The sequence below is a fragment of the Lemur catta genome, chromosome 1, assembly GCF_020740605.2.
Source record: "Lemur catta isolate mLemCat1 chromosome 1, mLemCat1.pri, whole genome shotgun sequence".
NCBI lineage: Eukaryota > Metazoa > Chordata > Mammalia > Primates > Lemuridae > Lemur > Lemur catta.
The window spans coordinates 224025727-224038821 of record NC_059128.1 but is presented as its reverse complement, the minus strand read 5'-3'; the positions used below and the strand labels follow the sequence as shown (position 1 = coordinate 224038821).

The 13095-nt window shown below is 33.7% G+C and overlaps 1 protein-coding gene across 1 annotated transcript in view; it reads right to left on the bottom strand.

Moving 5' to 3' along the window:
• Positions 1-13095, bottom strand: part of POLQ (DNA polymerase theta) — a 98272-nt gene that overhangs the window by 55060 nt on the left and 30117 nt on the right. The window contains exons 13-15 of the mRNA XM_045540178.1: positions 7572-7765; positions 6537-6661; positions 5058-5301 (exon numbers count right to left, since the gene is read on the bottom strand). Of these exons, the coding sequence (XP_045396134.1) occupies positions 5058-5301; positions 6537-6661; positions 7572-7765 (563 nt within the window). The remainder of the gene's footprint in view (positions 1-5057; positions 5302-6536; positions 6662-7571; positions 7766-13095) is intronic.

Genomic DNA, 13095 nt, shown 5'->3' with positions numbered 1-13095 from the left:
CATTACTCACAGAAACTTTAAGATAATATAAACTTACTGTTGTTCTTAAGCCACTAAATTTTTAAGTAATTTATTACACAGCAATAGATAACTATTATGCCTAGTAAAGCTATTAAACTTCAAAGATATGGGGAAAAAAATCTCAAGGCCTACAAATAAAAATATCAAATAACTTACAAGGGCAAAAGAATTAGACCCTCATCAGCCTTCTCAAAAACAACACACAAGACAAAGGAACAAGGGATGAGTATTTTAAAAAAACTCAATAAAAGAAAGTGTAAACCAAGGAATTTTATATCTAGCCAAGCTGTGTTTCAAACATTAAGTTTATAGGAAAATGGTTTTAAACATATAAGAAAGTGGGGAATTCTGTATTATAAGCCCTCCTCAAGGAATCTACTAAAGGATGAGCTTCATCCAATTGAAAGATGACTAGGAATACTTCAGCAATAAGACAGATGGTAAGAATTTTAATAAATAAAAATGTACACTATATTACTCTTCCATTCCCACCCTCTACAAAGCTGGGGAAAAGGTGGGAAATTAATGTATAAATAATGTTATATGTTTAGAGAAAGTAGCAAAAATGCACTTTAAAAATGGATGAAAAAGTGGGGACGGGAAGTAAAGTAAGCTCAATGATTGTTGTTCATGTAGGTAGGTGTAAACAGAATAGCATTAAAATCTTGACAACCCAAATAATGAAAAGTACAAACGTAACTACTAGAACAAAACTATACATCTTTTTAAATTTACAAATAAAACTGCAGGCCAGGCATGGTGGCTCATGTCTATAATCCTAGCACTTTGGGAGGTGGGGGGGCGGGGGGAGGGATCGCTTGAGGCCAGGAGTTCCAGATCAGCCTGAGCAAGAGTGAGACCCTGTCTCTACAAAAAAAAAAAAAAGAGAGAGAGAGAGAAAGAAAGAGAGAGAGAGAGAGAGAGAGAAAGAAAGAAAGAAAAATTAGCCAGGCATGGTGGTGTAAACCTGTAGTCCCAGCTAGGCAGGAGGCTGAGGCAGGAAAATCGCTTGAGCCCAGGAGTTAGAGGCTGCAGTGAGCTGATGATGCTACTGCACTCTAGCCTGGGCAACAAAGCAAAACCCTGTCTTAAAAAATAATAATAATACTAATGATAAAATTGCAAAATATACCCAACAGTTAGAGAAGGAAATATAGCAAATATCACATAATACACATCATTGTAAAATAATTTCAGAGAATTAAGCCCAAACATATTGGTGATATCAATAAATCTGAATATGATTAAATCATTAAAAGAAAAAGGTTTTCAATTTGCTTCCAAAAGGAATATTCAACTATAACTCAATGTGATGCCCAAAAAGCATATCAAAAAGAAAATGATTCCAAAAGGCTAAAAATGAAGGGATAGACAAAGAAGGAATCCCCAGGCAATGAGAAACAAGAAGAAAGCAGTGAGACATATTCCAACATCAAATAAAATACAATTAAAGACAAAAAGGATTAAAGGTGACAAAGAAGGGTATTATTAATGTTCAAAACCACAATCACAATAAAGAAAACAGCTATGCATAATTACATACCAAATAACCATTTTTCTTTTCTTTTAGAGACAGGGTCTGGCTCTGTTGCCCAGGCTGGAATAGCATGGCCTGATTCCAGCTCACCACAGCCTCGAATTCCTAGGCTCAAGTGATCCTCCTGCCTCAGTCTCTGGAGGAGCTAGGACTACAGGCGCACGCCACCGTGCCCGGCTAGTTTTTTTTATTTATTTATTTATTTTGTAGAGACAAGATTTCTCTATGTTGCCCAGGCTGGTCTTGAACTCCTGGCCTCAAGCTATCTTCCCGCCTTAGTCTCTCAAAGTGCTGGGATTACAGGTGTGAGCCACCACATCTAGCCAACAAGTAACCATTTTTATAAAGTAAACACTATAGGAGATAGGAGGAGACAGAGAGAGAAACACACTAACAATAGTAGACTTTAACAAACCACTCTCATTAAAAGACAAATGAAGAGTGTGTGTGTGTGTGTGTGTGTGTGTGTGTGTAGGATAGAGAATAAGGAAAAAAAACATAATGAAATAATAAATAAGGTAGAATTTATATTTCAAATGTTATATCTTTAGAATACATATCTAGTCTGTATTGATCACATAATAGGTCACAAAGAAAACACCAGTGAGTTCCATAAAATAGAAACATTACAAATAACATTTAGGTTGCAATGCAATAAACCAGAAATTATTAACCAAATTAAAAAAAGCCCTTCACCTGGATATTAACAAAACCTCTTATTGAATGACTCCTAGTGAAAGAGGGAAAACAAGCTAGAACATATGGGTTACATTATTAATGCAATGATCACAAAAAATTCATAGCACTAAATTCATAGTATTAAACTATAAACAAATAGTATATTATTTATCAATAAACATAAAAATGTGAAAGTGCATTAAATATCCATTTTGGGAAAAAAGACTAGAAAAAGCACAACAAAGTAAACAAAAGAAAGTACAGGAAGGAAATAATAAAAGGAATGAGTTAAATTATTTTCAAAAAATGTAGACCTAATTATAATAAAAAACCCCAAATCCTGGATTTATTTTTATTTACAAAATAAATCATTAGCTAACTTGATCAAGAAAATAGGGGAAAGCAGAAATTTACAAAATAAGAAATGACAAGGAGGAAATAGTCAATAAAATAGAAGAAATATGTAAAATTCCCAAAAAACTAACTTATAGATCTCTATGAAACATATTTGAAAACCTCAATGAATCATTTCCTAGGGAAACATAGAATACCAAAATTAAAGATAGAAAGCTTAAAGAGAGTAATTTCTGAAAAAATAAAATAGAAATTATAATCAAAGAACTAACCCCATAAGAAGATACCAGTTCACCATGGTTTCATGGGGAAATCATATCAAACCTTCAACCACATAGTCCCAAGATTCTATAAATTATTACAGACTTCCTAAGTCTTTTTTACGAAGGAAGTCTAATATCAAACACTGATACCAAAACCTGAATGAAAACAGTGCCAAAATAAGACAAGAAAACTATTGACTAATATTATTTATGAATAACCACGCAAAAGTATACTAAATTAAATATTAACAAACAGAATCTAGTATCATGTAAGAAATAATATCCCATAACCAAATGACAATGAAATTAATTCTGGGAATGCAAGATTGATTCAATATTAGGAAATCTATTAATATACCATGCTAATAAATGTAAAAGAAAAAAACCAATACAGTCATATATTGCTTAACTACAGGGATAAGGTCTAAGAAATGCATCATTAAGTGATTTTGTATTTGTGCAAACATCCTAGGATGTACTTACACAAACCTAGGTGGTATAGCCTACCACAAACCTGGACTATATGGTATATCCTATTGGTCCCAGGCTACAAACTTGTACAGCATGTTACGGTATTGAATATTGTAGGCAACTGTAACACCATTATAAGTTTTTGTGTATGTAAACACACATAAACATGAAAGGTAATGCATTGCACTATGGCTACAATGTCACTAGGTAATGGGAGTTTTTCAGCTCCATTATAATCTAATGGGACCACAGTGGTCTTTGTAGTACATCATTGAAACATCATTATGCTCTGAGCGACTATAATTATCTCCACAGATGTTAAAAAAAAAAAAGTCTTCGACAAAATTCAATACCCATTCTTGATTTTAAAAAATTCTAAAAACTTACAATTACTGTTCTAGACATTTTCATAAAATGATAAAAATATACACACAGAGTCCTAAAGCCAGAGACATTTCCACTAAAATCACAAACAAAAGAAAAAATGCCCTCTATCTTTATTACTGTTAGACATTGTATTATAAGCTAATTTAATTAGCTAATTCAATTAGACAAGAGAAATCAATTAGAAGCATAAGAATTGGTAAAGAAGAAGTAAAATATCCCTATTTACAGATGACATGGCAGCATACCTGGAAAACCCTAGAGAATCAATGATAAAAACAATAAATTCAAACAATAAGAGTTCAGGGGCTGGGCACAGTGGCTGACCTCTATAATCCCAGTGCTTCTGGAGGTTGAGGTGGGAGGACCGCTGGAGGCTAGGAGTTTGAGACCAGCCTAGGCAGCACAGTAAAAGGCCATGTTCCCTAAAACACCTGCAAAAATACCCCCTGAGAAAAAGAACCAGAATTTGCACATAGGCCAGCTCTCAATATCTAACAAAGATACAGATACAAATGCCACTAGTAAAGATTTTTTGCCCCTTTACCTCTCATCCCTCCTTCCCATCTGAAACCTTAAGATTACAAAAGAGAAAGAATAAATGAAGACTATACCCTTACCCCTTTCCACACATTACAGGTTTCAGAGCCTAAGTCAAGCCTAAAATGAGTAGGAGGGAAGAAACATTTTTAATACATGAAAATAAAACAGTATCTGAAAGTAACTAAATAGCTATAGGATCTGACTGAGATTTCATATTGGAATGAGTTTAAAGAATAGTGGTAGAAAAAATAATTAAGCTATTCCTTGATAATACGCTGAGTCCAGCCCATTCTATACATTAGTTATACATACACACACAAAAAAATCAAAGAATCTTCTTACAAATTGTTTTGAGGGACTAGTGTTCCAAAGAACATTTGAGAGGAGTGTATTTTAAAATGTTCTTGCCTGAAGAAAGTTTAAGATTAGCCCCAGATATATAATAAAATCAAATCAATATCAAAATTCATCAAAATTTATTAAATTTAACAAAAATTTATCAAAGTAGATCAAAGTCAAAGCAAATCAAAATTTATCAAAGCAAAAGCATTGGTACCACACTTTCAGTCTTTCTAGGAGAGAACTATGACAGTTTTAAAAGTGCCTTTTAAGTCATGTAATATTTTAAAAATATACAAAATAAAAAGTAATCCTCAAAGGGGAAAAAGTAGCCGCATTTTCTTCCAGTTACACCAAGTATGCAAGAGATTATCTCTGAGGGAAATACTGCAATACATTATCTATTATTTAAAAATTGACTTGATTTTTCACCTAATAACCCTATGTAGATAAAGGGACTTTCTTACCTTTTGAAAGGTACAGCGTTTTTGAGAACCACCTCCACCTCAGCAATATTTGCTCTAGCAAGATCTGCCACAGTAAGAAAGCCAGAAGCATAGAGAGCCCTGGCTCGCTGTGCATTAAGTAAGGATACCCGGACCAGGTCGCACAGCTCCCTCTGGATGCCGAATGTAAGACGCTTTTGAAATTGGGAAAGTAGCAGTTCCATGTTGTGCCAGCCCAGGCGGTTGGAAAATACTGTAATCATCCCTAGAAAATTCATAGAATATTTTTTAAATTAAAGTTCCTTATAGACCAATTCTCGATTTCTTTAGATGTACTTCGTTTATTTGTTTTGGTTTTTCCTGCAGAATTACAAAGTTTAACAAGGCCCAAGATAAAAATTAACAAGACACCAGACATATATCAAGTACCTAGCCTTAGTGGATAATAAATATGCTAAACACATTAAATGTCATCTCATTTATTCTTAATCCTCAACTTACCTGAAAACTAAGGCAGAGCACAGTTTAAACACAAAACAAACTGAAAGTCACCCTAGTTCATTCCTCTCTCTCCCTTATTTTTTTTTTTTTTTTGTAAAGAACAGAGAACTCTTAAAAACAGGTGAGGAAAACAAGAAAGCTTTTTAAATATTCAAGGGCTCAGAGGACTACAAAGAGTGGAGTTCCCTTGTTATTTTCTTCCAAAAAGACTGCCTAGCTCAATAGCTATACCCTCTTGAAATAAAGAGGTAGAGCAGCTAAGTGCCAAGTCATTAAGAAAGTCACTTCCCTGTGAGAGCATTAATCCTAGAGCCAATCACAGATCTTTGATACCATTAAGTTGAAGAGCAAGTTCCTTCGTTTTTACCATTCTCTCCCTCCATCTTCCCCTCAGTGTGACCTCATAAGCACACACCTTCACAATGAAACCTCTTACACATATAAATACACACATTCTCTAGTAGCCCAGAGTTTCCTTCCTAAGGGATTGTAAGGATTCCTTAGCAAATTCAGACCCAGAATTTCTCCATTTGCCCAGCTTAGGGTTTAATACATTAAGGCACACCAGTGGTTCCTTAGAAGAGATAATATTTAGAATAGTTAGACAAGAGTTCAGAAATCCCTTTCCATCTGCCATACTCCTTGTCACAAACATGTATTACTCAGTACCTTGATGAGAAAAGGGAGACCACTGAGAACTTTGTTTCTTCATGCAATAGGAAAAAAGAAAAAGAAAACAGAAAGGAGAGGGACAGTCTGCAGGTTGCTAAGGAATGGCAGGGGAATAAGGTCCAGACATTCAGCTAGTTGCCAGTCCTCTGTAAAATGGTACTAAGCACTGAGGAGCCATAGGTTTAGATTTCCTGATGGCAGAAGCTACACAAAATTATAGCACTTTTAGAGAGGCCTACAATAAAATGGAATTTGAAAAAAGTTAATCTTAACTTGACCTCAAACCACAGAGTCTTAAATAAATTTGAAACCTTTTGTTTAACTGACCTGCATAAACAGCAGCTGACTGTTGCAAAGATTGAATCTGTCCACGATTGCATCCATATTTCTGATTAATTTCCTTTAAGGGAACTTCACTGATTAAATCTAATAGCACAAGACTGGTGAAAAACCTAAGAATAAATCATCAAAAGTATGGTAAGAGATCACTTATGTCTACTACGAAAGTACAATGTGTATTAAAAAACTAAAAACCAAAAAGGCAACAGAGGGTTTACACACTCTGGGAAGATTCCCAACAGAAAATAGGGTTAGTGGACAAAGATCGAGATCAATATTTGCAAAGCAAGTTTTGACATGCATTTGCACTATAGCAAAGAACTAATGTCTGTATAACAAAAGAAGGCCACCCATATTTCAATACTGCTAACTAACTTCAAGAAATAACACTTGGTTCAAGAAATGTGCCGCACAAAAATTTAAAAGAAGACCTGATACACAGTTACATGACCATCTCATCATTATTTTAGTAAAATGACAGAATCTGATTGTAAAATTCAGTTTTGATTTGAAAGGAAATAGTGGCACAAATAATCCAAGTATATAAATCCTTATAAAATTTACACTTGACTATTTTGTAAATAGAGACTAATGCTTTAAGAAAAATAATTTCATTATATTTCAAAGAAGCTAAAATCTTGTACAATTTCCCCACCTTAACTTTTTATTTAGCCCTTCCCTATTGGTAATGAATCACTTCTAAGGATGACACAAAGCATAACACCAAATGAAGCCACAGTAAGCTGGCAGTTCTTCTGATTCACACCTTCTTTACTAAAGGGAAGTAATTAAATATTCTACTTTAAAAGATCTTTATATTTAATGGCTGCTAAACTATAAGCTGTAGGATGAAACTAAAATATTGATAAATTCAGTAAATACAGAAAATTGAAAACTTTTACCACAGTCAGCCAAAATTTTTATTTTATTGACAATGAAAATGACTACAATAAGCTGGACATCTAAAACTGTGTTAACACTATGTTAAATACTGGAGAGTCCAGGAACTAACTTAATGTTTACCTTTTATGGATGGCCATTTGTCGGTGCTGTCTCTCAGTTCTGGCAACTACTTTTCCTTTCACACAGCGAGCCAAGAACCCTTCTTCAACTCCCACTAGCTCTGCCACCCTTTTCATGGAAGTTGGCAACTTCTCCCATAAACAGAAAAATCTATACCAATCAATAGTAGTCCAATCCTCAAACATAGGTGTAACCTACAGGGAAAAAGCATCATTCATTAGCTAAAACTACTCCATTTCAAAAGAACAAAAGTATACATACAAACTACATATTAGCCAAAAGCCTCAGGATTTAGAAAAATTTCTAACTGTAATAATACCTCATTTATATGGAAACATCATTTATTCACAAACAACTCACCGCCAGGAAAAAGGAAAAAGAAACCATTAAGCATACCAACTGGATTTTATAGAACCCAAGTCTTTAATCATAGACATTTCAAATATCAACACTCTGACTTTAGATATACTCTAAGTACTTTATATAATTTACAAGAAAGAATCAGTAAAATAAAAAGAGGAGAGAGGGAAGAATCAATATTCAGAGTTGACATATTATCTAAAATATCCAGGATTCAACAAAAAATGAAACATATAAGAAATAGGAAAGTATATCCCAAACACAAGTGGAAAAGCAGGCAAAATAAACACCTTTGAGAGGGTCCAGATGTTGGAATAAGTGAACACTTGAAAGGATATAAATACGGTCAAAGAACAAAAGAAAACCATGCCTAAAGAAGCAAAAGAAGGCATAATGACAATATCTCCTCAAGTGGAGAATATGAATAAAGAGAAGATTACAAAAAAGAACCAACTGGAAACTCTCCAGTTAAAAAGTACAATAACTAGGCCGGGCACGGTGGCTCACGCCTATAATCCTAGCTCTCTGGGAGGCCAAGGCGGGTGGATCGCTCGAGGTCAGGAGTTCGAGACCAGCCTGAGCGACACCCCATCTCTACTAAAAATAGAAATAAAAATTATCTGGACAACTAAAAATATATATAGAAAAAATTAGCTGGGCATGGTGGCGCATGCCTGTAGTCCCAGCTACTCGGGAGGCTGAGGCAGTAGGATCGCTTAAGCCCAGGAGTTTGACGTTGCTGTGAGCTAAGCTGACGCCACGGCACTCACTCTAGCCTGGGCAACAAAGTGAGACTCTGTCTCAAAGAAAACAAAAAAAAAGTACAATAACTAAAATGAACAATTCCCTAGGGAACTCAACTGTATATCTAAACTGGCATAAGAAAGAATCAGCAAACATGCAGATAGATTGATAAAGACTATGTAATCTGAAAGAGAGGGGAGAAAAAGAAGGAGAAAGAACAAAGAACAAAGCCTCAAAGAAATGTGGGAAACATTAAGTATACCGACATATGCATATTGAGAGTATCAGAAGAAAGAAAGGAACAGAAAAAATATCTTAAGAAATTATGGCTAAAAATGTCCCAAATTTAATGGAAAATATTAATCTACATATCCAAGAAACTCAGCTTAGTAGGATAAATGCAAAGAGATCCACACCAAAAAAAAAAAAAGTTAAAAACTAAAGAAAAAAAGAAAATCTTGAAAGTAGGAAGGAAAAAAAAAAAGGCATCATATACAAGGAAAATCCCATAAGATTAAGAGCTAACTTCTCATCAGAAACAATGGAGACCAGAATGCACTGAGATGACATACTCAAACTGCTGAAAGAAAAAGAAAAAATAAAACAAACTATCAAATAAGAGTCTTATATAAAGGAAAACTATTTTTCTAAAGTAAAGATATAACAGAGACATTCCCAGATAAACAAAAGCTGAGAAAATTTTGCTTGCAAACTTGTCTTTTAAAAAATACTAAAGAAATCTCTTTAGGTTGAAAGAAAGTGACCCATCCCGTTCAAAGTGCTGTTGAAAAGGAAAGGAAGGGAAAAAGGGGGAAGGGGGAAGGAGGAAGAGAAGGAAAGGGAGAAGAGAAGAAAAGAGGTGACCCAAAACAGTATTTCAATTCTACACACAAAAAAACAAAGAGGGCCAATAAAGGTAATCATGTAGCATAATTGCACATTTCTCCTTTCTTCTCTTGACTGATTATAAACAGCAACTGTATAAAACAATTCTGCATATAATTGTAATGCTGGACCTATAACATATAAAAATTGCAATATATTTGACAATAACAGCCCAAACGAGGCAGGTGGGAGCAAAGCTGTATTGTACTAAGGACAAAAGATAGCATCCAATATCCATAGAAATAAATGGGGGGGAAAAACACAATGGTAATTAAGAATGTTAATATAACAAACTCTATAAATAGACATTTGCTCTCCTCTCAGCTTCTTTAAAAACATAAAATCACATGAAGTAATAATTATAACAATCTGTTAGAGGTTTGTAACAAGTATAACAATAATGGCACACAAAAAAGAAAAGCACTATACAGGAATAATGTTTCTATATCTCACTGGAAATAATTTTAAGTTGTACATGGTAATGTCCTTTGTAATAACTAAAATAATAACTCCAAAAAATATACAGAAAAATTAAATAAATTAAAATATCATATAGTCATATGCCACATAATGACATTTTGGTTAACGATGGGCTGCATTTATGATGGTGGTCACATAGATTATAACAGATCTGAAAAATTCCTATTGCCTAGTAACATCCTAATGCCATCGTACAAAGCATTCTCCTTTCTGTTTAGATATACAAATACTTACCATTGTGTTACAATTGCCTATATAGTATTCAATATAGTATCATGCTTAACAGAGTTGTAGCCTAGGAGCAATACACTATACCATATAGCCTAAGTGTGTAGTAGGGTATACCATCTATGTTTGTGTAAGTACAACCTATGATGTTTTCACAACAATGAAATCGCCAAATAATGCATTCCTTAGAACTTATCCCCATTGTTAAGTGATGTATGGCTATACTAGAAAATATTTCTTTGATTCAAAAGAAAGCAGTAAAAGAGGTACAGAACAAAATGACATGAGATATATAGAAAAAGACAAATAGAAAATTGAAGATATATTGCTACTTATGCTGTTCTTGAAAAAAAAAAAAAAGAAAATTGAAGATATAAATCCAACCATGTCAATGATAACATTAAATGTGAATGGATTAAGTAATCTAATGGTAGGGATTGACAGACTGCACTAAAAAAAAGGCAGAATCCCACCAAAAGACTCCTGGAATTGGTAAATAAATTTAGCAAAGTCTCAGGTTACAAAATCAATGCATACAAACCAGTAGCATTTCTATATACCAATAACACTCAAGAAGAGCATCAAATCAAGGATTCAATACCATTCACAATAACTACAAAGAAAATAAAATACCTAGGAATATACTTAACAGAAGAGGTTAAAGACCTCTACAAGGAGAACTACAAAACACTGATGAAAGAAAATAGCATTAACACAAAACTCAATGCAGGTAAAAAAGAAGAAAAGAAATCGCAGATGACACAAACAAATAGAAAAACATCCCCTGCTCAAGGATTGGTAGAATCAACATCATTAAAATGTCCATACTGCCCAAAGTGATTTTACAGATTCAATGCAATTCCCATGAAAATACTAGTGTCATATTTCACAGATCTAGAAAAAATAATCCTAACCTTCATCTGGAACCAAAAAAGAGACTGAATAGACAAAGGAATCTAAAATAAAAAGAACAAATTTAGAGACATTACATTACTGACTTCAAATTATACTACAAAGCTATAGTAACCAAAACAGCATGGTACTTGTATTAAAGTAGACACATAGACCAATGGAACAGAATAGAGAAACCAGAAGGAACAGAATAGAGAAACCAGAAATAAAACCATCTACCTACAATCAACTGATCTTCAACAAAGCAGACAACATACACTGGGGAAAGGAAGCCCTATTCAATAAATGGTGCTGGGAAAATTGGATAGCCACATGCACAAGAATGAAACAAGATCCCTATCTCTCGCCATATACAAAAATTAATTCAAGGTAGAGTGAAGACTTAAATATGAGTCATGAAACCATAAACATTCTAGAAGAAAATATAAGAACAACTCTTTTAGACATCGGCCTAGGCAAAGAATTTATGACTAAGACCTCAAAGGCAAATACAACAACAAAAATAAATAAATGGAACTTAATTAAATTAAAAAGCTCTGCACAGCCAAGGAAATAATCAACAGAGTAAACAGACAACCTACAGAATGGGAGAAAATATTCGCAAACTATATATCTGACAAAGGACTGATATCCAGAATCTACAAAGAACTCAAACAAATCAGGAAGAAAAAAACAAACAGCTCTATCAAAAAGTGTGCAAAAGACATAAAGAAGTTTTTCAAAAGATAGACAAATGGCCAGCAAACATGAAAAAATGTTCAACATCACTAATCATCAGGAAAATCCAAATTAAAACTACAATGAGATACCACCTTACCCGTATGTGAATGGCCGTTATTAAAAAGTAAAAAAAAAAAAAAAAAAGATGCTGACATGGATGCAGAGAGAAAGGAATGCTTATATACTGTTTGGGAGACTATCAATTAGTAAAAGCTCTAAAGAAAACAGTATGGAGATCCCTCAAAGAAATAAATGTAGACTTACCACTTGATCCAGCAATCCCACTACTGGGTATCTCAAAGGAAATGAAGTCATTTTATCAAAAAGACACCTGCACTTGAATGTTTATCACAGCACAATTAACAATTGCAAAGTTGCGGAATCAACCTAAGTACCCTTCAATTCATGAGTAGATAAAGAAAATGTGACACAAATACACACACATACACATACACACCATGAAGTACTACTTAGCCATAAAAAACAAATGAAATAATGTCATGTGCAGCAACGTGGACAGAAATGAAAACCATTATCCTAAGTGAAGTATCTCAAGAATGGAAAACCGAACACCATAGGTTCTCACTAATAAAGTGAGAGCTAATAGATGGGTACACACAGGCACAAAGCAATACAAAGGACATGATAAACCAAAGAAAGAGGGCAGGAGGGTGGGTATGGGATAAAAACTCAGCTGTTAGGTACAATGAACACTATTCTGGTGGTGGGCACACCAAAAGCCCTGAGTTAAGCATTATACAACATATCCATGTGATAAAAACATTTGTACCCCCTTAAATAACACTTCGAAATAAAAAATAATAAAATAAAATACAAAAGAATCCAACAATATACTGTCTATTAGAGATAAATTACAGATTTAAAAATACAACAGGTTGAAACTAAAGGAATGAAAAATATTATGCAAACCACAACCACATGAAAGCTGCTCTGGTTATACAAATATCGGACAAAATAGACTTTTAAAAAATGTCAATAAAGAGGAACATTTTACTACAAAAAAGAATCAATCCATCAGGAAGATATAACAATTAAAAATATATACAGAACCCCAAAATACATGAAGCAAAAGCTAACAGAAATGAAAATAGAAATAGACAAAATATTCAAATATTCAAAAATAATACAGTTGGGGTAGAAACAAAAGTCATTCTATAATAAAGACATCTGCACT